Source organism: Diaphorina citri, unplaced genomic scaffold, assembly GCF_000475195.1.
Source record: "Diaphorina citri unplaced genomic scaffold, Diaci psyllid genome assembly version 1.1 scaffold1042, whole genome shotgun sequence".
In the NCBI taxonomy this organism is placed as follows: domain Eukaryota; kingdom Metazoa; phylum Arthropoda; class Insecta; order Hemiptera; family Psyllidae; genus Diaphorina; species Diaphorina citri.
Window position 1 is genome coordinate 56,445 of NW_007378472.1, and position 27,613 is coordinate 84,057.

Consider the following 27,613-nt stretch of genomic DNA (forward strand, 5'->3'; position numbering starts at 1 on the left):
TTTTTTTTTTTTTTTACGTACTTAAGTACATTTTAAAGTTGAATTTTATCGCTAAAAAAAGACATGACAATAAACGAATAAACATGTTGTTAACAATTCAGTAGTTTATTTTTGCAAAATGTACATATGAAAAATATATCCATGTAACCATAAGTTATCTGTTATTTCATGTTCATAAATTTGAAATAATTACCGACAAATAGAAAAAAGAAAAGTAAGGTAAGAAGATATTACATATTTTGTAAATGTAAAATGAGCAGGTATATTTTCCCCACTATGATTTATGATAGACAATATGACTCTGAATAGCATTAATCTTCCTATAAGTCACCAGTCACCACCAATTTGATCTACCGATTTGGACTCAGGTCCTTTTTCAGCGGAAAAAGCTTTCACCTAACCTTCCTTAGGTTTTCAACATTTTAAATTGTCTACAGATTTGTCTCGTCGATTTGAATTTGCATGAATGTAAAATAAAAACACTAGCCATATACATTATTATAAAATATATAAAATTTTATTAAACATTTTTTTAACTTAAAAGAAAAGAACGTCTTATTGTGGCGAATATCGAATAAATTGAATTATCAAAATTACTTGATTTAATTCAATCAAATCAATGACTTATCGAATTTATAAAGTTGGTTTTTTAAAATGTATTTAATTTTAATTCTAAAAACCTCATTGGCTGTGCACAGACACATAAAATACCCAAGTATATATTTTTTTATATTATGAATATTGTAAATATTGATTTTATTTTATATAATAGAAAGTCCTGTAAAATCACTCCAATTGATGTCATCCATTTATTTTATTTTATTTATTTTTTTTTTTTTTTTACGTACTTAAGTACATTTTAAAGTTGAATTTTATCGCTAAAAAAAGACATGACAATAAACGAATAAACATGTTGTTAACAATTCAGTAGTTTATTTTTGCAAAATGTACATATGAAAAATATATCCATGTAACCATAAGTTATCTGTTATTTCATGTTCATAAATTTGAAATAATTACCGACAGATAGAAAAAAGAAAAGTAAGGTAAGAAGATATTACATATTTTGTAAATGTAAAATGAGCAGGTATATTTTTCCCACTATGATTTATGATAGACAATATGACTCTGAATAGCATTAATCTTCCTATAAGTCACCACCAATTTGATCTACCGATTTGGACTCAGGTCCTTTTTCAGCGGAAAAAGCTTTCGCCTAACCTTCCTTAGTTTTTCAACATTTTAAATTGTCTACTGATTTGTCTCGTCGATTTGAATTTGCATAAATGTAAAATAAAAACACTAGCCATATACATTATTATAAAATATATAAAATTTTATTAAACATTTTTTTAACTTAAAAGAAAAGAACGGAAAAATAAAAATTGTACCTGTATTTTTTAAACAAATTGGAAAAGACATTTCGGGAGTGTGTGTTCAGAAAAACAGTCAAGAAAATGATTTAAACTTAAACCATTCAATTTTCATTTCTGAGTACACTTTTTGTGCTACTACTTACCAATTCATCTTTTCTACACTCTTTCAGAAATTTTCCGAGTCGGCCCTGTTGGAAGAGCAGGTCCCAGCCAAGAAATCATGGAGACCAACTGCCTTGTGTTTCAATTGTAACGGGGAACATTCAATGCGAGACTGTGATCAGCCACGCAACCAGAGGAATAAAAATCATGGAGACCAACTGCCTTGTGTTTCAATTGTAACGGGGAACATTCAATGCGAGACTGTGATCAGCCACGCAACCAGAGGAATATCAATCGGAATCGAAACATCTTCATGGAGAAGAAAATGCTTCAGACGTAAGTTGAGACTACTCTTTCTGACAAAAATACATTACATTGAAACGGGGGTCTTTTCTGATAAAATTCTTGTGTGCAGAGTCCAGTATGTAGGACTCTTGCACCCTGAGACTGCTCTTATTTTTATATACTCATAAGTTGTGGAACTAAGGAAGTACCTAGGCAGGTAAGCTAAATTTATTTTGAAATGTTTTATAAAACTCTTTTGGCCTATTTATTTCCAGTGGTAATCTTGGAGCATCGCGATACCATTTGGACCACCATCAAAGATTTGCTCATCTAAAACCTGGTGTCATATCTAAACGACTGCGTAAAGCTTTGAATATTTCTCACGATCAGTTACCACTGCACCTGTATCGAATGAGACTAGTCGGATATCCCCCTGCCTGGTTGGAGGAAGCAAAGGTGAAACACTCGGGCATTACAGTGTTTGACAGCTCTGGGCAAGGTGAGTTGGAATAGACGGTAGGTTTAGAAATAAAATAATAGAGTCTGGCTAGTTAGCTTGGATTTCACCATCTAATGACTAAGTCACTGAATTGATTCCTGCCTCCAGCCTAGTTAGCTTAGTTGGTAGTGCGACTGCCTTGTAAGTGCTAGGCCGCAGGTTTGATTCCCGCCCGGGGAGGATTTTATCCTGCTGGGATAATGTTCGTTCTTGGAACGGCTGGCTTTCTCCTATCCTGTCTTCCTTCTCTCTTCAATTTCGGGATGATAAGACCATAGCAGTTACAGTTCCCTCTGTCAAACCTCTTAAAAAAAAAAGGATAACATCCGCCCCAGGCGGGAATCGAACCCGCGCTGACGACTTGATTTGTTGTCATAATTTGATTTATTCGTGGGAGGCGCGCGATTTAAACCCGACAATCGACATCGATTCTCTCTGTGTCACATCGTCCATTCTCTCACGTGACGTCGATTATATCCTTATCACGACGTCTTTATCGTGGGCACATGGCATGTCTCCCGCCGTCCACCGTCAAATGTTCTCCCGTGGTAAAGCTAGCATCGTCTGACGCTAGGAATGCAATGGCTTTGGCTACCTCCTCTGGATTACCGACACGTCCTAGGGCGTGAGTCTCTTTACTCCTCTCCAAGAAATTCTGGTATGCCTGCTGGTCTATGCCACCTGAAATTCAAAAAAACAAATTGTCACAAATGATTGTTGATGTTAGTGATGGTCAGGAATTGATTATTAGGTCATTAGAAAAAAAAAAGTTCCTAAGTGGTGTAGTGGTTCAGACACTGGTCTCGTAATCAGGAAGACGTGGGTTCAATCCCAGCCAAGCAATTAGTGAGAGAAGTATTCTACTGCTGGGATTAAAGAACTCTTTAGTCTTCTTCTTCTAGAAGGAGTAAAAATAAACACTATTATTATTTTAATGTACAGAGGAGTTGCCTATTGAAAACAGACCTTATCTGTTTAGGATGAAGTTCATCCTAGGTGGATATCAAACCCACAGCCTAGTGCTTACAAGTTACCCTGAAAGCTAATCAGGCTGACTCATAACTTCTTACTCACTATTCTTATGCAGGTTAGTTAATGTAACTCCTGGATTCACACTGTTCACTCGCACCCCCTTGCTTGCCAACTCCAGAGCCGTACAGGAGGTAAACTGGTCCACTGCTGCCTTTGACACACAGTATGCTAGAACTCCAGGGAACGACCTCAGACCATTTACACTCGACACATTCACTATATTGCCTGCAAAAGAGGACAAAAATATAGATTCAAGAAATCAAAATTACAAGTATTTTTTCCTATCGGGACTTGTGTGCGTGTTTTTTTTTTTTTTTTTTTTTTTTTTTTTTTTTTTTTATACTTATTATTCATTTTGTATAACTTGGGAGTCTCATATCAAACAAAGTAACTCATTTGTACTCAAAATTGAGGACAAACTCATTAAATTCATACTGACTTCGAACCGTGAAAATACAACTATGAAACACATTTTACCCTGGAATTGTCCCTCAGGGTTTCCTGATTTGATTCCCGAACAACACAAGGACCGCATGATCTCCTATATATCACCCTGTGCTGCTGTACCGTACAAGTAGTAGCCTATTGCATTAGTAAAGGACCTGTTAATCGTGTTCAAGCAGTATTATCAACAATATTCTTATTTATTCTGGAATTTTCCCTTAGGTTTCCCCGATATGATTCCGGAACAACACAAGGACCGTATGATCTCCTATCTATCGCCCCGTGCTGCTGTACCGTACAAGAAGAGGAAACTGAATGACAAAGATCTACAGAGGATATGATGCTGTTAACATTAACTATTATTTTCCATATCTTTTTAACACTGCTTATGGTGACAGTTGTACCTATATTAAAGAAGCTTTTTTCAAGTGGTTTGCAGACAGTCAACATTATGAACAAAATTAAGAGATTAAATAAATAAATATAAATAAAAAAAAGAGATTAAATATTGAAAAGATCAATTCTAGCATATATATGTAAGTAGCCATGATTTGACATGGAAAGCACAAGTAACATACCAGCATTGTTGACAAGCACATTGAGCTTCTGATAGTGTTTCACAACGGTATCAATGATTCTCTTCGTGTCCTCTTCACTTGTCAGATCAGCTTGAATCACCAGTGGCTTGTTTTTACTAACACTCTGACAGCTCTCCGACACTTTGTTCAACTGTTCAACGTTCCTTCCAGTGATTGCTAGCTTGGCATCTAGTTTGGCTAGATGCAAGGCAGTGGCAGCTCCTATCCCTGAACTGGCTCCAGTCACTAGAACATTAACTATTATTTTCCATATCTTAAAACTGCTAATGGTGACAGTTGTACACCTATATTAAAGAAGCTTTTTCCAAGTGGTTTGCAGACAGTCAACATTATCAACAAAATTAAGAGATTAAATATTGAAAAGATCAATTCTAGCATAGGTATATATGTAAGTAGCCATGATTTGACATGGAAAGCACAAGTAACATACCAGCATTGTTGACAAGCACATTGAGCTTCTGATAGTGTTTCACAACAGTATCAATGATTCTCTTCGTGTCCTCTTCACTTGTCAGATCAGCTTGAATCACCAGTGGCTTGTTTTTACTAACACTCTGACAACTCTCCGACACTTTATTCAACTGTTCAACGTTTCTTCCAGTGATTGCTAGCTTGGCATCTAGTTTGGCTAGATGCAAGGCAGTGGCAGCTCCTATCCCTGAACTGGCTCCAGTCACTAGAATAACTTTACCCGTGAAATTCATCTTTCTTTTTACTTTTTTTTTCTCTTGGGCTTTTTAAAAAAATGATATGGAGCACTACTAAAATGGAGATAAAAACTATCAAACCTTGTGGTGTTTCAAGTTACACAATAGAATAACGCCCTTGTGTTGCCATGAAGAATGTTCACCATATTCTTTTTTTATGTTTGATAAAGGGGCCAGCCTAGTTAGCTTAGTTGGTAGTGCGTCTGCCTTGTAAGCGCTAGGCCGCGGGTTCGATTCCCGCCCGGAGTCCAGTGGGAACGCCCTTGTGTTGCCATGAAGAATGTTTACCATATTCTTTTTTATGTTTGATAAAGGGAACTGTAACTACACTAATCGGGATGATTTTTAGCCAGCCATTCCGACAACAAACATTATGAAAAGGAATTTTAATTGTGTTAAGCATAAATGCTTGTCACAAATGTCGTTCCCCGCTTAATGCACTACGCTAAATTTTTTGACTTGACTTGGACTCGAACCACCAACCTCCAGATCCGAAGTCCACCACGCTAACCACTGCACCACTGAGGTTGGTACAACAAACATTATTTCATTCAATACAGATCAGGATAAAATCTGCCCCGGGTGACAATCAAACCCATGGCCTAGCACTTACATTACAAGGCAGACATGATGCTAACCAAGCCAACTAAAAAAATATCCCCCTTTCAAATACACCCTACAATGATGAAATTTTTCAGAAACAATCAATAATAGATGGAATCAAATGCAGAATTTACCTAGTCAGGTCCCTTTTTAGGTTTGATAGTAACAATGAAGGTTTCATTGTTCCTAAGTTGAAAAGTGAAGAAGGACAGGTTTACGATAAAATTCACCCTGGGTAGGAGTCGAACCTGCGACCTAGAACTTACAAGAAAGACGCTAAATAGGCTGACGATGGCTGTTAAAAAGGTTTATCTTGCCCTTAGGGGCACTTTAATTTGAAGAAACCATTTACAGATGATTCACACATGGCCTTGTTGCTCAACGTGTAAATAAATAAATAAAATTTAAAGATGATTTTTATTTTATTTTCTTTCCAGAAACGAGGTTCGAACCCGCGGGCGAGTGCGCGTTCATTCCGGCCCTGCCCGACGACCCCCTCCCTCCCCTTCCTCCTCCCCCTCCCTCTCCTCTTCCTCCTCCACCTCCTGGGACTGAAGATGAAGAGCAGGAAGAGGGAGAAATATCGGACGATAGTGAGGAGGAGAAGAAGGGAGTGAAGAGGAAACGAGAAGAAGAAAAGGAGGAGAGAGGAAGCAATAAGAAGAGTGTAAGTATGATTGTTATGGTTGTATTCATTTTCCTCGCCTTTTCCTGTGTACAGACGGGGTTGGCGTTTTTCGTCAGTCTCTTAATCAGCCCTGGAGTGATCGCTATTTTAGGCCGTGGTTATGAACAGGGCTGAGTTAGGCCATTCTGAGATGTTCTTGGCAAGTGGAAAATGATGTGGTAAATCTGTTCCCCTTCTCGTTATCAAACCTTATCAAAAACTCAAAAAGTTCAAAAACACATTCCTCAGGTGAGATGTGAAGTCGGCATTTTTTTCGGGTGTGAGAAGTTGCAATTTTTCAGTACTCACCAGAGTTCAGGGGTGTTCAAAATGCGTGAAAAAAGCATTCCTCGCTCTGGTTTTCCGAGTGGATGCTCCCTTCACACTCAACCTTTCCTATTTCTTTAGCAAGGGAAATTCAGGCAGATACCTATCCTCTGTGTCACAGTCCCCCAACCAGACTAAGCTGTCTACTCCCTGTTTAACGTCCCCCAGCCAGAGAATACAACAGAACTCAAAACTGAGGTTGGTGTATATGAGTAAATAAGCACAATGTATTTATTGCTTCCAACTAACTTTTTTTTTACATTTCAGAAACCCCCACCTCCTTCTCTTCCTTCTAGTTCCCTCTGTCAATCCTGAACAATTTCTGGTCAGGCCAAAACAAAACTCAGGGATAGGTAGATACCAAGCTACCAAGGCTATCCACATTTACAATACTGCCTAAAAGGGACCTTGTAGGCTGAAAGTTTCAACTTAATTCTAGGAGGATTTTTTACCTATGAAGACCAAGACAGTTTTTTTTACCCACCTATACTAATTTTATAGGTATTGTCTAATTATTCCTACTCACTTGTATCTAAAATTTCAAAGTTGGGTCAGCTTTTTGGTTTTTTCATTTATAATTTTTATTGGACTGTAGTAGGTATATCGTGTATTCCATACACTGGTATTTTTCCTTTGTAAATATCCTGTAAGTACCTAGATAGGACGGTTCTAATCTTATCAAGAAATTTCAGGTTCAAAACACACACACCCTCACAGTTGCCCAGTTTTCTTTCCAAGGGGAGTCTTACCAATTTATTAAATTGCTCTAAACTGGCATTGACCTAACCTAATTCAACTTGTTTCAGATACTCTTTTATACTTTTACACCATGAGTTCAAAAGAAGAGACAAAACCCTCAAACAAATCCAAGAAGAAGCAGTCACAAGGAAACCCTGATGATTCCATCCAAATCATTGACGAAATTTCAAACACCAACCCCACAATGTGTTCCGTAGTTGATACATCTGTAGAAATTATTAGTGAGCATTCAGTCAAAAGTACAAACAGCAACAATTTTTACACCATGAGTTCAAAAGAAGAGACTGTAGAGACAAAACCCCCAAACAAGAAATCCAAGAAAAAGCAATCACAAGGAAACCCTGATGATTCCATTCAAATCATCATCATCAATGAAATTCCAAACACCAACCCCACAATGTGTTCCGTAGTTGATACATCTGTAGAAATTATTAGTGAGCATTCAGTCAAAAGTACAAACAGCAACAAGGCTACCGACAGTACAAATTTGAAAGAACAGACCCAATCGGAGAGTACAAAGTCTCAACCCATTGAAATAGTGGAACCAGATAGTGTGGACAACTGTTCTAAGAATCCAACAGGTCCTCAAGAGAAGCCAGCCGATTTCATATCTTTTTCTAATGAGCCTGAAAACAAAGCACATTCAAAGAAGAGCAAAAATAAAAAATCAAAAAAGTCACGAGTCACAACCCATTGAAATAGTGGAACCAGATAGTGTGGACAACTGTTCTAAGAATCCAACAGGTCCTCAAGAAAAGCCAGCCGATTTCATATCTTTTTCTAATGAGCCTGAAAACAAAGCACATTCAAAGAAGAGCAAAAATAAAAAATCAAAAACGTCACACACTTCTAATAAAGAGGATAATGATGAAGATTTAAATGATCTATTCCAAATTGATACATCACCATCTGACAGTCATGATGTAGTGCCACACTATGTTTCTGTAAGTTCATCCCCTAGTCACACACTTCTAATAAAGAGGATAATGATGGAGATTTAAATGATCTATTCCAAATTGATACATCACCATCTGACAGTCATGATGTAGTGCCACACTATGTTTCTGTAAGTTCATCCCCTCTTTTATTTATTTATTTTTTTCTAATCTATCTAGTTTTACATTCCTTGGAAAAAAAAAGAGAAAACTTGACACTTAACAGTAATAATAATTATAATATTAGTCCAGTAATATGTCCAGCAAGGAACAGCAGTAGATTTTTTTTCTAATCTATCTAGTTTTACATTCCTTGAAAAAAAAGAGAAAACTTGACACTTAACAGTAATAATAATTATAATATTAGTCCAGTAATATGTCCAGCAAGGAACAGCAGTAGATTTGTCAAGAAAATGATTTAAACTTAAACCATTCAATTTTCATTTCTGAGTACACTTTTTGTGCTACTACTTACCAATTCATCTTTTCTACTTTTTATTTTTCAACCAACAGAAACTGGAAAAAACTAAAATTTAAAAGTTGGGTCAGCTTTTTGGTTTTTTCATTTATAATTTTTATTGGACTGTAGTATATCGCAAATTTTTATTTTTCAACCAACAGAAACTGGAAAAAACTAAAATTCAATCGGTTTTGAGATTCCAACAAGGAAACATTGAAATTTTTTTATCCGTGTTTATCTTGTTAATCCCATTTTCTTTTCCAAATTAAATTACATAAAAACAATTTAGTAGTGTTGTAGTTTTATCTTACAAATACAATATTTTTCAACCAACAGAAAGTACAGAAACAGAAACTGGAAAAAACTAAAATTTAAAAGTTGGGTCAGCTTTTTGGTTTTTTCATTTATAATTTTTATTGGACTGTAGTACATCGTGTATTCCATACACTGGTATTTTTCCTTTGTAAATATCCTGTAAGTACCTAGATAGGACGGTTCTAATCTTATCAAGAAATTTCAGGTTCAAAACACACACACCCTCACAGTTGCCCAGTTTTCTTTCCAAGGGGAGTCTTACCAATTTATTAAGTTGCTCTAAATTGGCATTGACCTAACCTAATTCAACTTGTTTCAGATACTTTTTTATACTTTTACACCATGAGTTCAAAAGAAGAGACTGTAGAGACAAAACCCTCAAACAAATCCAAGAAGAAGCAGTCACAAGGAAACCCTGATGATTCCATCCAAATCATTGATGAAATTTCAAACACCAACCCCACAATGTGTTCCGTAGTTGATACATCTGTAGAAATTATTAGTGAGCATTTAGTCAAAAGTACAAACAGCAACAAGGCTATCGACAGTACAAATTTGAAAGAAAAAATCCAATCGGAGAGTACAAAGTCTCAACCCATTGAAATAGTGGAATCAGATAGTGTGAACAACTGTTCTAAGAATCCAACAGGTCCTCAAGAAAAGCCAGCCGATTTCATATCTTTTTCTAATGAGCCTGAAAACAAAGCACATTCAAAGAAGAGCAAAAATAAAAAATCAAAAAAGTCACACACTTCTAATAAAGAGGATAATGATGGAGATTTAAATGATCTATTCCAAATTGATACATCACCATCTGACAGTCATGATGTAGTGCCACACTATGTTTCTGTAAGTTCATCCCCTCTTTTATTTATTTTTTTTCTGAATCTATCTAGTTATACATTCCTTGGAAAAAAAAAAGAGGAAAACTTGACAACTTAACAGTAAAAAAATGTTATAATATTAGTCCCAGTAATATGTCCAGCAAGGAACAGCAGTAGATTTGCTTTCAGAAAAAAACAGTCAAGAAAATGATTTAAACTTAAACCATTCAATTTTCATTTCTGAGTACACTTTTTGTGCTACTACTTACCAATTCATCTTTTCTACACTCTTTTCAGAAATTTTCTGAGTCGGGCCCTGTTGGAAGAGCAGGTCCCAGCCAAAAAAATCATGGAGGACCAACTGCCTTGTGTTTTCAATTGTAACGGGAACATTCAATGCGAGACTGTGATCAGCCACGCCAACCAGAGGAATATCAATCGGAACGAAACATCTTCATGGAGAAGAAAATGCTTCAGACGTAAGTTGAGACTACTCTTTCTGACAAAAATACAATTACATTGAAAACGGGGTCTTTTTGATAAATCTTGTGTGCAGAGTCCAGTATGTAGGAACTCTTGCACCCTGAGACTGCTCTTATTTTTATATATCATAAGTTGTGGAACACTAAGGAACGTACCTAGGCAGGTTAGCTAAATTTATTTTGAAATGTTTTATAGGGTCGCGCTTCGCGCTCCCTTGTTTACGGTCGCGCTGCGCGCTCCCGGGGCTTCGCGGGGTTCGCGGTTGTGCATGCGCGGTTGTGCCTGCGTGGGGTTGAGCATAGGGTCGGGCTTCGCGCTCCCTTGTTTACGGTCGTTGTATTGTTTTGTACAATTTCTTTATATCAGTCACTCACTATTAGGTAGACCTGATCAGGATTTAGGTGTAACTGTAAATGTAGTCAGGCCTACCTGATATTGATTGACTGCCCTTTGCCTTAAGACATTTTGAGTATGTCTATTGTCTATATTTTCGGTTGCAGGGATCAAATCCTCGCTCTCAAGGATGAACCCAAGGAGAAGATAATAGAAGCTCTGAGTCTCCTACCTTGTGGTTTGGAACGGGATGATGTTAGTGACTTCTGTTCGCTCGCTCAGTACTATGACTATAAGACTCCGCGCTCTTTCAAAACCGTAAGTATAGATTTCTCTTATAGAGTAATATCCGCCTAAATAAGATCATTCTCGGAACGGCTGGCTGTCTCCTATCCTGTCTTCCTTCTCTCTTCTCTTTCGGGACGATAAGACCTTAGCAGTTACAGTTCCCTCTATCAAACCTCTTGAAAGAAATCGCAAACCGGATAAAATTCAATACAAAATACCAAAGCAGTTTCAGTTCCCCCTGTCAAACATCTTAAAAAAAAAAAAAAAGATTCCTGCCTGGAGCATACTTTATCCTAAACAGATCAAGTCAGTGATTTAGTCATGCCTGCCTTCTAATGATTAAGTTAAGGATAAAGTTTGGAACGACTGGCTTCCTCCTATGTTGTCTTTCTTGCTTTTTCGATTTTGGGCTGATTTATCAAAATTTGATGTCAGTAGTTCCAGACAATTTATCAAAATTTGTGACAAGCATTCATATACCTACTCCTGTTCTTTCTTTTACCCACCTCCCTATCTGTTCCCACACTGTGTTGTTTTGGTTTCCAGCTTTGGCAGATCCAGAGGACGAAGATGGGGAAATAGAAGTGGATCGGTGTAAATATGATATGAAGAAGATTATCGAGTTCCCAGGATTCAATGTCAGACCGCCTAAGGGTACTCTCAATGAAAGCGAATATCTAGGTAAGTCTAAACTCTGGAAAATGTTGTTTTACAATGTCAGGAACTTGGCCATTAGACCAGACCAGACCAGCCGACAGTATAAATAGGTATATTAAATAAAATAAATAAAAAAAAAAAAAACCATTCTCCCAAAATCTGGAAAATACCTAGGTGATAAGTTGTTTTGCTAGCTGCCCAGAGATAGGTAGATAGCCCAACAGGTTACCACCAGAACATGGATTCCTAGTGTATTTTACTTTGTCTTTTTTGAACCCGAAGCAACATCATGTTGAATGCACCAGCTCTTAATGTTATACTCAAGTTTACCAAAGTTGCACATGGTTGGTATCCAGATGGGTGACCAGCTGAGCATTCACTTGCTTCTAACTACAATGAGATATCAGAAATAGATAGAAACAATCATCTTTGTATACTTTCAGACCAATACAACATATTTGAAAGAAAATTATTAGAAATTATGAACAGCACAGATTAACAGGCTATATATGTAGCATTAGCAGTAGGAGTAGTAGTAGTGGTAGTAGTGTTGGTAGTGGTAACTTCAAATACTGTATTACTTTTTATTGTAGCTTGTAGACATTTATCTTTTTGTTTTTATTTTATTGTATTTTTTTATTTTATTGTATTGTATTTTTCCTTTTTTTATCGATTATGTAAACTGATCTCCTGTATTTTATTGTAAATGTAGATCTTTCAATTAAATTAAATTAAATTAAATTCTAGCTTCTCCGACCCCACTTAGTAGACTGGGTGAGGTTAATGTGAGGAGGTGGGTTCCTTGTTGGCAAATAGAGGGTAAAACCATGGTTATTTTTTTTTTACTTTGCAATCGGTCCAAATTTTCAAATTCAGGAAATGGTTGGAAATATCCGTTTTTTAAGTTCAAGACTTCTAAGGTACCTATAAAAAAACACATCCTTGCGTAAATAAAAGGAAAGTAAAAAGTATGGACGCGTTTTTCTTTTTACTTCCTCAAAATGAAGGAAGAAATTTCATTTGGAAAGTAAACAAAAGAGTTTTTTGCGATTTGTCAACTAGGGATGGGATATTCGACTCTTTTTATTTTATTATTAACAGTTTCATAGCTCAAAGCTATAGCATTTATTTACATGAAATACACAAAATACAAAATTTGGTACAGAATAAACTACGACTTACTGGACGCGCTGGAGAAAGACGCGAGTGAAGACGTGAGCGTGCAGCTGAAAGTGTTTATTGAGCACAAGGAGGAGGATTACTACGAGTTTATACAGAGGTTTGATAATGTGAGGATGGAGATTGACGATGTGAACGATTGCTTTGAGACGGTGAGGAACATGGTGATGGACTCCGCGTGTGAACCGTACCTTCTGTCTATTCTACAACACCTGCTGTTCATACGGGATGACCAGTATGTGAGACTGGCGTATTATAAGTTGCTAGAAGAGTGTGTGTCCCAGATAGTTCTGCATCGTGGTGGGTGTGACCCGGACTTCAGATCGTCCAGGCGGTTTCAACTGGATGTACAACCTCTAGTGGAGCACCTCGCGGAGAAGTCCAAGACAGAGGAGGACAGGAGGGTGGAGGACCTGAGTGCCTTTTTGTTCAAATATGGACTAGAGTTTCCTAGTTTCCACATATTTCCCTTTCACAATTTTTAGTGGAAAGTACAGGGAAATGGAACATTGCCTCTTTCCTATTTCAATGCCTATTGCCTGAGATTGTACTTTTCCCCATTTTCCACCACTACCCCCATGAAAACTGCGAAAGGAAAATACGGCTTCTCTCTTCATTACCCCTTGCGGCCCTTGCCTCATCTTTCTTGAGGGCCATTCCCCACAAGGAATTTTTAGAGGGGGAAAAAGTTTGATAGAGAGAACAACTGTAACAACGAAAGTCTTATTGTACCGAAATGGAAGAGAAAAAGATGACAGGGTAAGAAAAAGCCATCAGCCGTTCCGAGAACAATGTGTTTAGGATAAAGTTCACCCCGGGCGGGAATTGAACACGCGATCTAGCGCTTACAAGGCAGACGCGCTACCTTCCAAGCTAACTAGGCTGTTTTTTCCCCCAAGATGTTTGATAGAGGGAACTGTAACTGCTAGGGTCTTATAATCCCGAAATCGAATAGAAAAGGACGGCCGTTCCGAAAACGAACCTTTTCCCTTTAGCTACCCTCCAAGCTAACTAGGCTGTTTTTTCCCCCTCAAGATGTTTCACAGAGGGAACTGTAACTGCTAGGGTCTTATAATCCCGAAATCGAATAGAAAAGGACGGCCGTTCCGAAAACGAACCTTTTCCCTTTAGGATAACATCCGCCCCAGGCGGGAATCGAACCCGCGCTGACGACTTGATTTGTTGACAAATTCATAATTTGATTTGTTCGTGGGAGGCGCGCTATTTAAACCCCACAATCCCGACAATCGACATCGATTCTCTCTGTGTCACATCGTCCATTCTCTCACGTGACGTCGTCATAATTTGATTTATTCGTGGGAGGCGCGCGATTTAAACCCGACAATCGACATCGATTCTCTCTGTGTCACATCGTCCATTCTCTCACGTGACGTCGATTATAATTATATCCTTATCACGACGTCTTTATCGTGGGCACATGGCATGTCTCCCGCCGTCCACCGTCAAATGTTCTCCCGTGGTAAAGCTAGATACATTTCAATCATTGCGACTTTAGCGCTTCTACGTGTAGCGGATGTTTAGAAAACCAAATTGAAAAAAATCTGGTGTGAACATCACACGACTTTCTATTACATTTGCGGAATACGTATTTGAAAAAAAAATAAAAAAAAATATAAAAAAATGAAATTTTTTCCAAGTCCCGAGCATGAGCCGCCTACGGCGGCCAATTTTCGACCAAAAATTTCCTATCTTAAAATACTCCCCATGTAATGAGGGATCATTAAAATCCAGATATCAACCAAAGTCAATGTTGCTTCAAATTTCGGACTTAGAAAAATTTTCAAAAAAAAAAAAATCATTTTTTTTTCATACTTTATATGATTCCTTATCACACGGGGAGTATTTTAAGATAGGAAATTTTTGGTCGAAAATTGGCCGCCGTAGGATGGGACCCCTCGTGAAACCCCCTGACGTTCTGCCATTAGGACTCAAACCTAAGAAGAAGTGGGACGTCGGTGGTATCAAGCGAGCCAACTGGAAGACAATCAACACACAGAAACTGAGTGAGAAATCCTTCTGGGTGAAAGTAAAAGAGGAAGAACTCGCCTCCCCAGACATCCTAACAGGACTTGCACAAAAGTTCTCATCCAAACCTGCTAACAAGAAAGCGGATGATAACGTAGACAAGTGTGGGACACTAAAGCGAGTCAAAGCCCTGAAAGTATTGGACAGCAAGGCAGCGCAGAACCAGCAAGAAAGCGGATGATAACGTAGACAAGTGTGGGACACTAAAGCGAGTCAAAGCCCTGAAAGTATTGGACAGCAAGGCAGCGCAGAACCTGTCCATCCTCCTGGGGGGATCTCTGAAACATTACTCCTACGAGGAAGTCAAGCTCAGTATCCTCCGATGTGACACAAACATCCTGTCCGGCAATGTTCTAGAGCAGCTCATCTCCTATCTGCCGCCACCTGACCAACTGCAGCGCCTGAAGGAACTTAGCGGCGACTATGCGAACCTTACGGAGGCAGAACAATTTGCTGTGACCATTGCCGAAATCAAACGACTCCTCCCGAGACTCAAGTCCATGCACTTCAAGCAACACTTCCAGGAGATGTACACAGACTGTCATAAGAACATCATCAACGGGAAGCAAGCCTGTGAGGAGGTCAAGCAGAGTAAGAAGCTGGCCAAGATATTAGAGTTAATCCTCCTGATGGGGAATTACATGAACAGTGGCTCGCGCAATGGAGGTGCCTTCGGGTTTGAAATCAACTTCCTCACCAAGCTGTCCTCTACCAAGGACATTGAGAACAAGACCACCCTCCTGCACTATCTTGTGGACACAATAGAACAGAAGTTCCCCGAGTGTTTGAAGTTCGGAGATGAGCTCCTGCATGTGGACAGGGCGGCGCGGGTGTCCACAGACGTTATTCAGAACTCCATCCGACAAATGGAAAACAACATCAAGAATCTAGAGACGGACATTCAGAACTGTAAACAAGCGCCGGTCGCCAACGAAAACGACAAGTTCCTCGAGATCATGGAGCCGTTCGCTAAGGAGGTTCGTCAGAAGATCACCCTCCTGTCCAACATGTCCAAGAACATGATGACGCTGTACGGGGACCTGGCGGAGTTCTACACGTTCGATAAGAACATCTACACTCTGGAGGAATTCTTCACGGATATCAAAACATTCAAGGATAGCTTCTACCAGGCGTGGCAGGAGAACATCAAACTCCGCGAGGCAGAGGAGAAGAGTATTCGTGTGAGGGAAGCACGGGAGAAGGCAGAGAATGAGAAGAAGGACAAGGCGGCGCGCAAGAAGGCACTCATAGACATGACGACAGATCAGACACAGCAAGGTGTCATGGATAGCTTACTGGAGGCGCTACAGACGGGGTCTGCGTTCACGAGGGAGCAAAGGAGGAAGAGACAGAATGACAGACCCATGGGCGCGGAGCGCAGAGCGCAACTCAATAGGAGTCGCTCGCGGAATGGTATTGTGATTACGAGAGAGCTGTCCAATGAGGTTCTCATTGGGAATGCCTAGCCGGATAATTGAGGCTTACCTAGTCTAAACCCACGGGTCAGTCTCATGTTGAAATTCATTTTGACTTCTGCACAACCAAAGTGTGACGCTGTGACGTGTGGCAACAAACAAAAGCCAGTAAAATTGAAGTTTAATCTAATAAAAGTAATTGAAGAACAATTAATCAACCACTGACGCAATATTTGTGGCCGTTTTTACGTCACCATTGAAGCCATTCATTGATCAACATTAAATCAATATGAGACGGCAAACCTGGGATTGAAGCTAGCCCAAGATAATTTTAGTGGTAAGTCCCGGCCTAACCTATTAACTTACCTATAGCTTGATCCTGGATTGAACTCGATCCCGAGTAATTTTGGCATGGTAAGCCCAAACCCTGACTGAATAGACGGGACAGTGCCTTACGCTTAGCATTTATAGATTTCTTTTGAAAACAAGATACCTTCAATAACATGTTTAAAACCCTTGGTTTAAAATCTAGAATTCTAGATCCTAGATTTTGACGGCGCGAACGACATGCATTAAACATGGAAGTTAAAGCCCCTACCCCTAATGATAATGGGAAACCCCCTAGATATTTCAATAGCTATTGATAAAATCAGGAAAATCCTGAGTGATTCTACAAATCTACGTACTTATGCATTGTGAAAACCCTTGCCGTAGTGCTTTACTCATTACGAGTGAAAAATCGCCATAGAATTTCATATTTTTTTACTCAGATTTCTCCATTTTTAGTACTTTACAATTTCGTACTTACGTACTTTAAATGCCCAAATCTCCTCACACTTTTTCAAGAACCGCATTATGCATATTTCATTAATTTTCTCTACCTACATAATTTTAATTTTTACCCATTATTAAGATGTTCTAAGAGCAGTCTTATGCATATTTCAGTTATTTTTCTACCTAATTTTGATACTACCGATTTGTAAGATGACATTTTTTTATTTTTAAAAGCCTCAAAGGCGACCATTTTGCTTCATTTTTACCGTAGATCACGTAAAAACGTAAATTTTACACTTATTATTTGTCATTGGTTTACAATAATTACAATACAATTTATTACAAGGACTTTAAAACGAAGATCTTTTTTAAATCATTTTTCCATTATTTTTTTTCTTATTGTGGCGAATATCGAATAAATTGAACTATCAAAATTACTTGATTTAATTCAATCAAATCAATGACTTATCGAATTTATAAAGTTGGTTTTTTAAAATGTATTTAATTTTAATTCTAAAAACCTCATTGGCTGTGCACAGACACATAAAATACCCAAGTATATATTTTTTTTATATTATGAATATTGTAAATATTGATTTTATTTTAAATAATAGAAAGTCCTGTAAAATCACTCCAATTGATGTCATCCATTTTATTATTATTATTATTATTATTATTATTATTATTATTATTATTATTATTATTATTATTATTATTATTATTATTATTATTATTATTATTATTATTATTATTATTATTATTATTATTATTATTATTATTATTATTATTATTATTATTATTATTATTATTATTATTATTATTATTATTATTATTATTATTATTATTATTATTATTATTATTATTATTATTATTATTATTATTATTATTATTATTATTATTATTATTATTATTATTATTATTATTATTATTATTATTATTATTATTATTATTATTATTATTATTATTATTATTATTTATGATTTATGATAGACAATATGACTCTGAATAGCATTAATCTTCCTATAAGTCACCACCAATTTGATCTACCGATTTGGACTCAGGTCCTTTTTCAGCGGAAAAAGCTTTCGCCTAACCTTCCTTAGTTTTTCAACATTTTAAATTGTCTACTGATTTGTCTCGTCGATTTGAATTTGCATAAATGTAAAATAAAAACACTAGCCATATACATTATTATAAAATATATAAAATTTTATTAAACATTTTTTTAACTTAAAAGAAAAGAACGGAAAAATAAAAATTGTACCTGTATTTTTTAAACAAATTGGAAAAGACATTTCGTGAGTGTGTGTTGAATTTTATTCATTTTGTTCAAATATGGACTAGAGTTTCCTAGTTTCCACATATTTCCCTTTCACAATTTTTAGTGGAAAGTAGTGGAAAACAGGGAAATGGAACATTGCTTCTTTCCTATTTCAATGCCTATTGCCTGAAATTGTACTTTTCCCCATTTTCCACCACTACCCCCATGAAAACTGCGAAAAGAAAATACGGCTTCTCTCTTCATTACCCCTTGCGGCCCTTGCCTCATCTTTCTTGAGGGCCATTCCCCCCAAGGATTTTTTAGAGGGGGAAAAGTTCGATGAAGGGAACTGTAACAACAAAAGTCTTATTGTACCGAAATAGAAGAGAGAAAGAGGACAGGGTAAGAAAAAGCCATCAGCCGTTCCGAGAACAATGTGTTTAGGATAAAGTTCACCCCGGGCGGGAATCGAACACGCGATCTAGCGCTTACAAGGCAGACGCATTACCCTCCAAGCTAAATAGGCTGTTTTTTCCCCCCAAGATGTTTCATAGAGGGAACTGTAACTGCTAGGGTCTTATAATCCCGAAATCGAATAGAAAAGGACGGCCGTTCCGAAAACGAACCTTTCCCCTTCAGGATAACATCCGCCCCAGGCGGGAATCGAACCCGCGCTGACGACTTCATTTGTTGACAAATTAATAATTTGATTTGTTCATGGGAGGCGCGCTATTTAAACCCCACAATCCCGACAATCGACATCGATTCTCTCTGTGTCACATCGTCCATTCTCTCACGTGACGTCGATTATATCCTTATCACGACGTCTTTATCGTGGGCACATGGCATGTCTCCCGCCGTCCACCGTCAAATGTTCTCCCGTGGTAAAGCTAGCATCGTCTGACGCTAGGAATGCAATGGCTTTGGCTACCTCCTCTGGATTACCGACACGTCCTAGGGCGTGAGTCTCTTTACTCCTCTCCAAGAAATTCTGGTATGCCTGCTGATCTATGCCACCTGAAATAATAATAATAAAAATAATAATAAAAAAAACAAATTGTCACAAATGATTGTTGATGTTAGTGATGGTCAGGAATTGATTATTAGGTCATTAGAAAAAAAAAGTTCCTAAGTGGTGTAGTGGTTCAGACACTGGTCTCGTAATCAGGAAGACATGGGTTCAATCCCAGCCAAGCAATGGAATTTTAACATTGTACACAGTGAGAGAAGTATTCTACTGCTGGAATTAAAGAACTCTTTAGTTCATTATTAAAGGGACTCTTTAGTCTTCTAGATTGCCAGCCTAGTTAGCTTAGTTGGTAGTGTGTCTGCCTTGTAAGCGCTAGGCCGCGGGTTCGATTCCCGCCCGGGGACAAAGTTTGCTCCAGGCAGGAGCATTTGTTCTTGGAATGACTGGCTTCCTCCTATGTTGTCTTTCTTGCTTTTTCGATTTTGGGCTGATTTATCAAAATTTGACGTCAGTAGTTCCAGACAATTTATCAAAATTTGTGACAAGCACTCATATACCTACTTACTCCTCTTCTTTCTTTTACCCACCTACCTATCTGTTCTCACACTGTGGTGTTTTGGTTTCCAGCTTTGGCAGATCCAGAGGACGAAGATGGGGAAATAGAAGTGGATCGGTGTAAATATGATATGAAGAAGATTATGTGGCTGGCTTTCTCCTATCCTGTCATCCTTCTCTCTTCGATTTCGGAACGATAAGACCATAGCAGTTACAGTTCACTCTGTCAAACCTCTTAAAAAAAAAGTCTTCTAGATCTAGAAGGAGTAAAAATAAACACTATTATTATTTTAATGTACAGAGGAGTTGCCTATTGAAAACAAACCTTATCTGTTTAGGATGAAGTTCATCCTGGGTGGATATCAAACCCACAGCCTAGTGCTTACAAGTTACCCTGTAAGCTAATCAGGCTGACTCGTAACTTCTTACTCACTATTCTTATGCAGGTTAGTTAATGTAACTCCCGGATTCACACTGTTCACTCGCACCCCCTTGCTTGCCAACTCCAGAGCCGTACAGGAGGTAAACTGGTCCACTGCTGCCTTTGACACACAGTATGCTAGAACTCCAGGAAACGACCGCAGACCATTTACGCTCGACACGTTCACTATATTGCCTGCAAAAGAGGACAAAAATATAGATTCAAGAAATAAAAATTACAAGTCTTTTATCCTATCGGGACTTGTGTTTTTTTTTTTTTTTTAATCATCATTAATTTAGATAACTTGGGAGAAAGGAGCCTATTGGTACCCTATCAACCCTAAAATCTAAGAAAATTTCCTTTAAACAAGGGGCATTAAGAGTCAATTGACTCTTGCTAGGTACTCCACAAGCTGTTTACCTTTAGTTGATATGAGATGTGGTACAGCAAGCATTGTCAAATGATAGATGGATCTCACATTCACGTTCATAATTTTGTCATACTGTTCCAGAGATGTGTTCTCAATGGAACCAGCCTCCAAGATACCTGTTCAGACAGTAAAGTAAATTATTCAATAATTATTTTTTAAGTAATAGGAAAGCAGAGAGAGCCTCATCTTCAGAACTTTTGAGGATATGATGCTGTTAAGTAGGTAATTCATTTAAGTATTATTTTTCAATTTCCATATTTTTTAACACTGCTAATGGTGACAGTTGTACCTATATTAAAGAAGCTTTTTCCAAGTGGTTTGCAGACAGTCAACATTATCAACAAAATTGAGAGATTAAATATTGAAAAGATCAATTCTAGCATATATATGTACTTAGGTAGCCATGATTTGACATGGAAAGCACAAGTAACATAAAACATACCAGCATTGTTGACAAGCACATTGAGCTTCTGATAGTGTTTCACAACGGTATCAATGATTCTCTTCGTGTCCTCTTCACTTGTCAGATCAGCTTGAATCACCAGTGGCTTGTTCTTACTAACACTCTGACAACTCTCCGACACTTTGTCCAACTGTTCAACGTTCCTTCCAGTGATTGCTAGCTTGGCATCTAGTTTGGCTAGATGCAATGCGGTGGCAGCTCCTATCCCTGAACTGGCTCCAGTCACTAGAATAACTTTACCTGTGAAATTCATCTTTCTTTTTACTTTTATTTTCTCCTGGGCTTTTTAAAAAAATGATATGGAGCACTACTAAAATGGAGATAAAAACTATCAAACCTTGTGGTGTTTCAAGTTACACAATAGAATCCTTATCGCTGTAATTGGATAAAAGATTAGATATTAGATTATCTGTTCCCGTTATCAAACACCGGAGGAGGTGTGAGGAACTCTACGGATATGGAAATTGATGATGTACCAGGTAAAAACTCAGATAAATTTTTGGGCCTGGTTAGTCCAATGGTAACGCCCTTGTGTTGCCATGACGAATGTTCACCATATTCTTTTATATGTTTGATAAAGGGAACTGTAACTACACTAATCATCTCGAAATCGAAGTCAGCTTGTTTTGCATCTCAGATTTTTAGCCAGCCATTCCGACAACGAACATTATTTCATCAGGATAAAATCTGCCCCGGGCGACAATCGAACCCATGGCCTAGCACTTGCAAGGCAGACGTGATGCCAACCAAGCCAACTAAAAAAATATCCCCCTTTCAAATACACCCTACAATGATGAAATTTTTCAGAAACAATCTTATCAAAAACACATTCCTCAATCCTCAGGCCTCAGGTGAGATGTGAAGTCGGCAATTGTTTCGGGTGTGAGAAGTTGCAATTTTTCAGTACTCACCAGAGTTCAGGGGTGTTCAAAATGCGTGAAAAAAGCATTCCTCGCTCTGGTCAGAAACAATCAATCAACAATTTCAATCAAATACAGAATTTACCTAGTCAGGTACCTTTTTAGGTTTGATAGTAACAATGAAGGTTTCACCGTTCCTAAGTTGAAAAGTGAAGGACAGGTTTACGATAAAATTCACCCTGGGTGAGATGTGAAGTCGGCAACTTTTTCGGGTGTGAGAAGTTGCAATTTTACAGTACTCACCAGAGTTCAGGGGTGTTCAAAATGCGTGAAAAAAGCATTCCTCGCTCTGGTCGTTGCGTCATTTATTCTGGACGCAGCTTGAAAAAATTTCGTCGCGACTTGCGTTGTCGTTGGCCGATACATTCGAAAGACTTTCTTCATTTTTCTACAAATACAAATACAAATTTCACCCTGGGTAGGAGTCGAACCTGCGACCTAGAACTTACAAGACGCTAAATAGGCTGGCGATGGCGGTTAAAAAGGTTTATCTTGCCCTTAGGGGCACTTTAATTTGAAGAAACCATTTACAGATGATTCACACATCACACATGGCCTTGTTGCTTAGAAAAATAAAATTTAAAGATGATTTTTTTTTTCTTTCCAGAAACGAGGTTCGAACCCGCGGGCGAGTGCGCGTTCATTCCGGCCCTGCCCGACGACCCCCTCCCTCCCCTTCCTCCTCCCCCTCCCTCTCCTCTTCCTCCTCCACCTCCTGGGACTGAAGATGAAGAGCAGGAAGAGGGAGAAATATCGGACGATAGTGAGGAGGAGAAGAAGGGAGTGAAGAGGAAACGAGAAGAAGAAAAGGAGGAGAGAGGAAGCAATAAGAAGAGTGTAAGTATGATTGTATTCATTTTCCTCGCCTTTTCCTGTGTACAGACGGGGTTGGCGTTTTTCGTCAGTCTCTTAATCAGCCCTGGAGTGATCGCTATTGGGCTGACATTTGGTTTTGGCTACAAAAAAATTCCGAGTGGATGCTCCCTTCACACTCAACCTTTCCTATTTCTTTAGCAAGGAAAATGCAGGCAGATACCTATCCTCTGTGTCACAGTCCCCCAAACGGACTAAGCTGGTCTACTCCCTGTTTAACGTCCCCCAGCCAGAGAATACAACAGAACTCAATATATCACTGGTCTTGTTCGTGTTCTAAGAAAACTGAGGTTGGTATATATGAGTAAATAAGCACAATGTATTTATTGCTTCCAACTAACTTTTTTTTTACATTTCAGAAACCCCCACCTCCTTCTCTTCCTTCATTCCGAGTGGATGCTCCCTTCACACTCAACCTTTCCTATTTCTTTAGCAAGGAAAATGCAGGCAGATACCTATCCTCTGTGTCACAGTCCCCCAAACGGACTAAGCTGGTCTACTCCCTGTTTAACGTCCCCCAGCCAGAGAATACAACAGAACTCAATATATCACTGGTCTTGTTCGTGTTCTAAGAAAACTGAGGTTGGTGTATATGAGTAAATAAGCACAATGTATTTATTGCTTCCAACTATTTTTTTTTTATTTCAGAAACCCCCACCTCCTTCTCTTCCTTCCACCTCTTCCCTGTTCTCTTCCTCTCAACCATCCACCTCCACCCCTCCTCCCACCCTCTCTAAGACAGCCAGCACCCCCAACCTGGGCTCCATCAAAACCATCGACCTGGGAACGCCCACTCTTCCTTCCACCTCTTCCCTGTTCTCTTCCTCTCAACCATCCACCTCCACCTCCACCCCTCCTCCCACCCTCTCTAAGACAGCCAGCACCCCCAACCTGGGCTCCATCAAAACCATCGACCTGGGAACGCCCATTATCGACCATGCTGTCTCCTTTGACCGTCTGCCATCTCAGGAGGCCTTCTCGAAGAACATTTGCGACGTTCTCAACTTTGACAATCTCCCCGATTCGACGGGCAAGTACAAGATTCTCAGCAAGGTGGTGAAGAAAGTGAGAAATTTTATGACCAAGCTCACTAAAAGTTGACCCGAGGGAGAAAAAAAGGTCAATTGACCAGTTGTTGATCTGAATGTGAGACATTTTATAAGACAGCTCACTAAAAGATGACCCGAGGGCAAAAGAGGGTAAATTGACCAAAAATTGATTCTAAAGAGGGAATTTTGTTAATCAGAAGTTGATCTGAAAGATTGAAGTTTTTAAGCACTCCAAAAGTTGACCCAACAAGGGGGATGTTCTATGAGTAAGTTCACTAAAAGTTGACTAGGGACAGGAAAAAATGTTAGTAGACCGACCAAAAGATCTGAAAATTATTTTTTTCTAATCTATCTAGTTTTACATTCCTTGGAAAAAAAAAAGAGAAAACTTGACACTTAACAGTAATAATAATTATAATATTAGTCCAGTAATATGTCCAGCAAGGAACAGCAGTAGATTTGCTCTCAGAAAAACAGTCAAGAAAATGATCTAAACTTAAACCATTCAATTTTCATTTCTGAGTACACTTTTTGTGCTACTACTTACCAATTCATCTTTTCTACACTCTTTCAGAAATTGAGAAAGAAAGGTCAATTGACCAGTTGTTGATCTGAATGTGAGACATTTTATGAGACAGCTCACTAAAAGTTGACCCGAGGCAAAAGGGGGTAAATTGACCAAAAATTGATTCAAAAGAGGGAATTTTGCTAATCAGAAGTTGATCTGAAAGATTGAAGTTTTTAAGCTCTCCAAAAGTTGACCCAAAAAGGGGGATGTTCTATGAGTAAGTTCACTAAAAGTTGACTAGGGACAGGAAAAATTGTTAGTAGACCGACCAAAAGATCTGAAAATTAGAAATTTGAGTAAGCTCCCTGACCAAGAGGGAAAGGGAGTGACTTTTAGGAAGCCTTTTATTGGTTGTTGGGAAACAAAATTATAAGCAAACAAAATTAAAAAGGGTTTTGAGATGGTAGGTATTGTATTTGACAGAGATTTGAGAGGTGAAAATGTGGATTTTTAGGGGAAAAATTGTATACCTGGAACAAATCTATAAACACTCAGAACAGCTTAACCCCATACACAAAAAGCCCAATCCGAGGCTTAGGTGTAGGGGCTAGACAGCCCTAAAGGATGGGTTAAACTTTTACGAATTTACGAATGAACACTCAGAATTTTTTGATTCCTTTGGTTCAAAATGCTAAAAATGAGGGGTCTGACTTATAACATAAAAAAAAGACAAGTGAAATTTTGGGCCCTCACATGGTAAAATCAGAATTGGCCGGCCAACCTACCAACCAGCAATTGATGCAATTCGTCCAGAGCACCAACAGTTGGTTTGAGCAATGCCACACCAACAAGGACTCAGTGGAATGTCGGCCAATGGTAAGTGTTTGATCATGCTTGATTTCTTATAGGTTTTTTTTTAGGATATTTAGTCAGTTTAGGAGTTTTATAACATGATTTGTTTCAGACTGTTGTACAGTAAGATCTTTTAAAAGAGCAAAATGAAATTGTTGGCAAGGACTGATTAGGTTCGTTACGCCAACAGCCTTTTCAGTCAGGGAAGTTGTGCTTTTGATAATTTGAAAATTAAATAAATGAAAATTTGACCGAAATTTCGGTTCAGTCTTTTTCAAGGGTATGGGAATATACCCTTAAGTTTTTTACTAGAGAAATATTTACACAATTGACTTTATTTCTTTCTTATAACGCATTCTTTTCAGTGATCATGGATTTTCATAATTTCCATTTTATTTGGAATTTTGTCAAAATATGGAAACAAAAGTTGCCTGTTATACTCAAGTTTACCAAAGTTGCACATGGTTGCTATCCAGATAGGTGACCAGCTGAGCATTCACTTGCTGTTATACTCAAGTTTACCAAAGTTGCACATGGTTGCTATCCAGATAGGTGACCAGCTGAGCATTCACTTGCTTCTAGCTTCTCCGACCCCACTTAGTAGACTGGGTGAGGTTAATGTGAGGAGGTGGGTTCCTTGTTGGCAAATAGAGGGTAAAACCATATTCACTAAAGAGATTAGCAGTTATACAGTGGTGTTAATCTCATATCAAACAAAGTAACTCATTTGTACTCAAAATTGAGGACAAACTCATTAAGTTCATACTGACTTTGAACCATGAAAATAAAACTATGAAACACATTTTACCCTGGAATTGTCCCTCAGGGTTTCCTGATATGATTCCCGAACAACACAAGGACCGTATGATCTCCTATCTATCGCCCCGTGCTGCTGTACCGTACAAGAAGAGGAAACTGAATGACAAAGATCTACCCTCATATCAAACAAAGTAACTCATTTGTACTCAAAATTGAGGACAAACTCATTAAGTTCATACTGACTTCGAACCATGAAAATAAAACTATGAAACACATTTTACCCTGGAATTGTCCCTTAGGTTTCCCCGATATGATTCCGGAACAACACAAGGACCGTATGATCTCCTATCTATCACCCCGTGCTGCTGTACCGTACAAGAAGAGGAAACTGAATGACAAAGATCTACCACTTGGTACGGAGGATCACAATACTACCGGAGGAGGAGTTTTTTTACTAGAGAAATATTTACACAATTGACTTTATTTCTTTCTTATAGCGCATTCTTTTCAGTGATCGTGGATTTTCATAATTTCCATTTTATTTGGAATTTTGTCAAAATATGGAAACAAAAGTTGCCAAGCTCAACTTTTCGAGATTTTGGTTTCGTTAGACCTTCTTTTTTGGGGAATAAGGCCCGAAAAAGGACCAAACATAAAGTTTCTAGGGCCAGCCACTCATATCAGGTAGACCTGACTGGCGGACCTTTTCAGCCGTACCTGTCAGGTCTGCCTGATAGTTGGTGGCTGGCCTAAAGAATGTAGACCCGGCTATCAGCTTCTTTATTAGTTTTTGCCTACAAAGAAACGTTAAAAAAGACGTTTCAATCTTTCGTTTCCGGAGGGACGCCAGGCCGAAAATACACATTTCAACCCATTCAAAGACAAAAACCTGTAAAAGAAACACGAGAATGAATGGAAAGGGGTTTCAATTTTATTTATAAACAAAAGGGGGTTTTTATGATGTATTTGAAAAAATTCTCAATTGAGTATAAAATAAAAATACTACAGAATAACAAATATTACAAATATGTATTAATTGCAGCAGTGAATATCGGTATACGATAGAGATGCGACTTTTGACTCATCTTTGGGATTGAAATATTGAATCCCAACTGAGCTACTCAGTAAAAGGAACTACTCTTTTTTTCAACTCGCTCTTTGACTCCCGACTCTTCTCTGATACTTTCTACGCAGGGCACATGCGCGGAATCGTGGTATACCCCCCCTCCATCATACCGTCCGATTTTATCTTTGAATCCGGGCCTAAGGCAGGTGAAAAACAGAAAAGAAAAAGATAATAATAAAAGATGTACTTGGACTATGTTGTTCCTATATCATAGTATGTAGGTATCTATGTATAACTACATAGATAGATAATTCATATTATTTACATATAATATATGCATATGGACTCAAGTGTCAGTGTTATTTACGATGTGCCAG

The 27,613-nt window shown here is 38.2% G+C and overlaps 5 protein-coding genes and 1 long non-coding RNA gene across 11 annotated transcripts in view; 4 read left to right on the forward strand and 2 right to left on the reverse strand.

Moving 5' to 3' along the window:
- LOC103513895 (protein diaphanous) overlaps positions 1–17,188 on the forward strand; it is a gene marked incomplete at its 5' end in the record, with an annotated part of 26,110 nt that extends 8,922 nt beyond the window's left edge. Inside the window, 3 exons of the mRNA XM_026826983.1 lie at positions 6,141–6,201; positions 14,779–15,071; positions 15,163–17,188. Of these exons, the coding sequence (XP_026682784.1) occupies positions 6,141–6,201; positions 14,779–15,071; positions 15,163–16,386 (1,578 nt within the window). The remainder of the gene's footprint in view (positions 1–6,140; positions 6,202–14,778; positions 15,072–15,162) is intronic.
- Positions 4,225–21,636, reverse strand: LOC103513888 (11-beta-hydroxysteroid dehydrogenase-like 2). 2 transcript variants are annotated; one of them, XM_026826992.1, is made up of 3 exons: positions 21,538–21,636; positions 4,957–5,116; positions 4,225–4,505 (listed from the first exon to the last, which is right to left on the reverse strand). In XM_026826992.1, the coding sequence occupies exons 2-3, from the start codon at positions 5,039–5,041 to the stop codon at positions 4,240–4,242; spliced, it is 351 nt and encodes a 116-aa protein (XP_026682793.1). In that variant the 5' UTR covers positions 5,042–5,116; positions 21,538–21,636; the 3' UTR covers positions 4,225–4,239. The 2 variants fall into 2 exon arrangements, with proteins under 2 accessions (XP_026682793.1, XP_026682794.1); XM_026826993.1 differs by having other exon boundaries at positions 4,957–5,125; positions 21,547–21,627.
- On the forward strand, positions 7,204–10,407 carry LOC108252952. 5 transcript variants are annotated; one of them, XM_026826991.1, is made up of 4 exons: positions 7,204–7,287; positions 7,448–7,459; positions 7,655–8,075; positions 8,362–8,483. In XM_026826991.1, exons 3-4 carry the CDS (start codon positions 7,666–7,668, stop codon positions 8,399–8,401), a joined length of 450 nt encoding a protein of 149 aa, XP_026682792.1. In that variant the 5' UTR covers positions 7,204–7,287; positions 7,448–7,459; positions 7,655–7,665; the 3' UTR covers positions 8,402–8,483. The 5 variants fall into 5 exon arrangements, with proteins under 5 accessions (XP_026682792.1, XP_026682789.1, XP_026682791.1 ...); XM_026826988.1 differs by lacking the exons at positions 7,448–7,459; positions 7,655–8,075; positions 8,362–8,483 and adding exons at positions 9,430–9,959; positions 10,232–10,407 and having other exon boundaries at positions 7,249–7,287; XM_026826990.1 differs by lacking the exons at positions 7,448–7,459; positions 7,655–8,075; positions 8,362–8,483 and adding exons at positions 9,430–9,959; positions 10,232–10,407 and having other exon boundaries at positions 7,259–7,276.
- Positions 19,006–21,554, reverse strand: LOC103513887 (3-oxoacyl-[acyl-carrier-protein] reductase FabG-like). Its single transcript, XM_008478738.3, has 4 exons — positions 21,189–21,554; positions 20,737–20,862; positions 20,329–20,511; positions 19,006–19,387 (listed from the first exon to the last, which is right to left on the reverse strand). The coding sequence occupies exons 1-4, from the start codon at positions 21,460–21,462 to the stop codon at positions 19,200–19,202; spliced, it is 771 nt and encodes a 256-aa protein (XP_008476960.1). The 5' UTR covers positions 21,463–21,554; the 3' UTR covers positions 19,006–19,199.
- Positions 21,637–21,639: 3 nt separating the features above from the next.
- On the forward strand, positions 21,640–24,012 carry LOC103513898 (WASH complex subunit 3). Its single transcript, XM_026826985.1, has 4 exons — positions 21,640–21,688; positions 22,737–22,966; positions 23,651–23,897; positions 23,972–24,012. Exons 1-4 carry the CDS (start codon positions 21,667–21,669, stop codon positions 24,010–24,012), a joined length of 540 nt encoding a protein of 179 aa, XP_026682786.1. The 5' UTR covers positions 21,640–21,666.
- A 34-nt stretch (positions 24,013–24,046) lies between these two features.
- Positions 24,047–25,734, forward strand: LOC113469366. Its single transcript, XR_003392811.1, has 2 exons — positions 24,047–24,121; positions 24,642–25,734. It is a non-coding gene; the product is annotated as an uncharacterized LOC113469366 (long non-coding RNA).
- Positions 25,735–27,613: the final 1,879 nt, after the last annotated feature.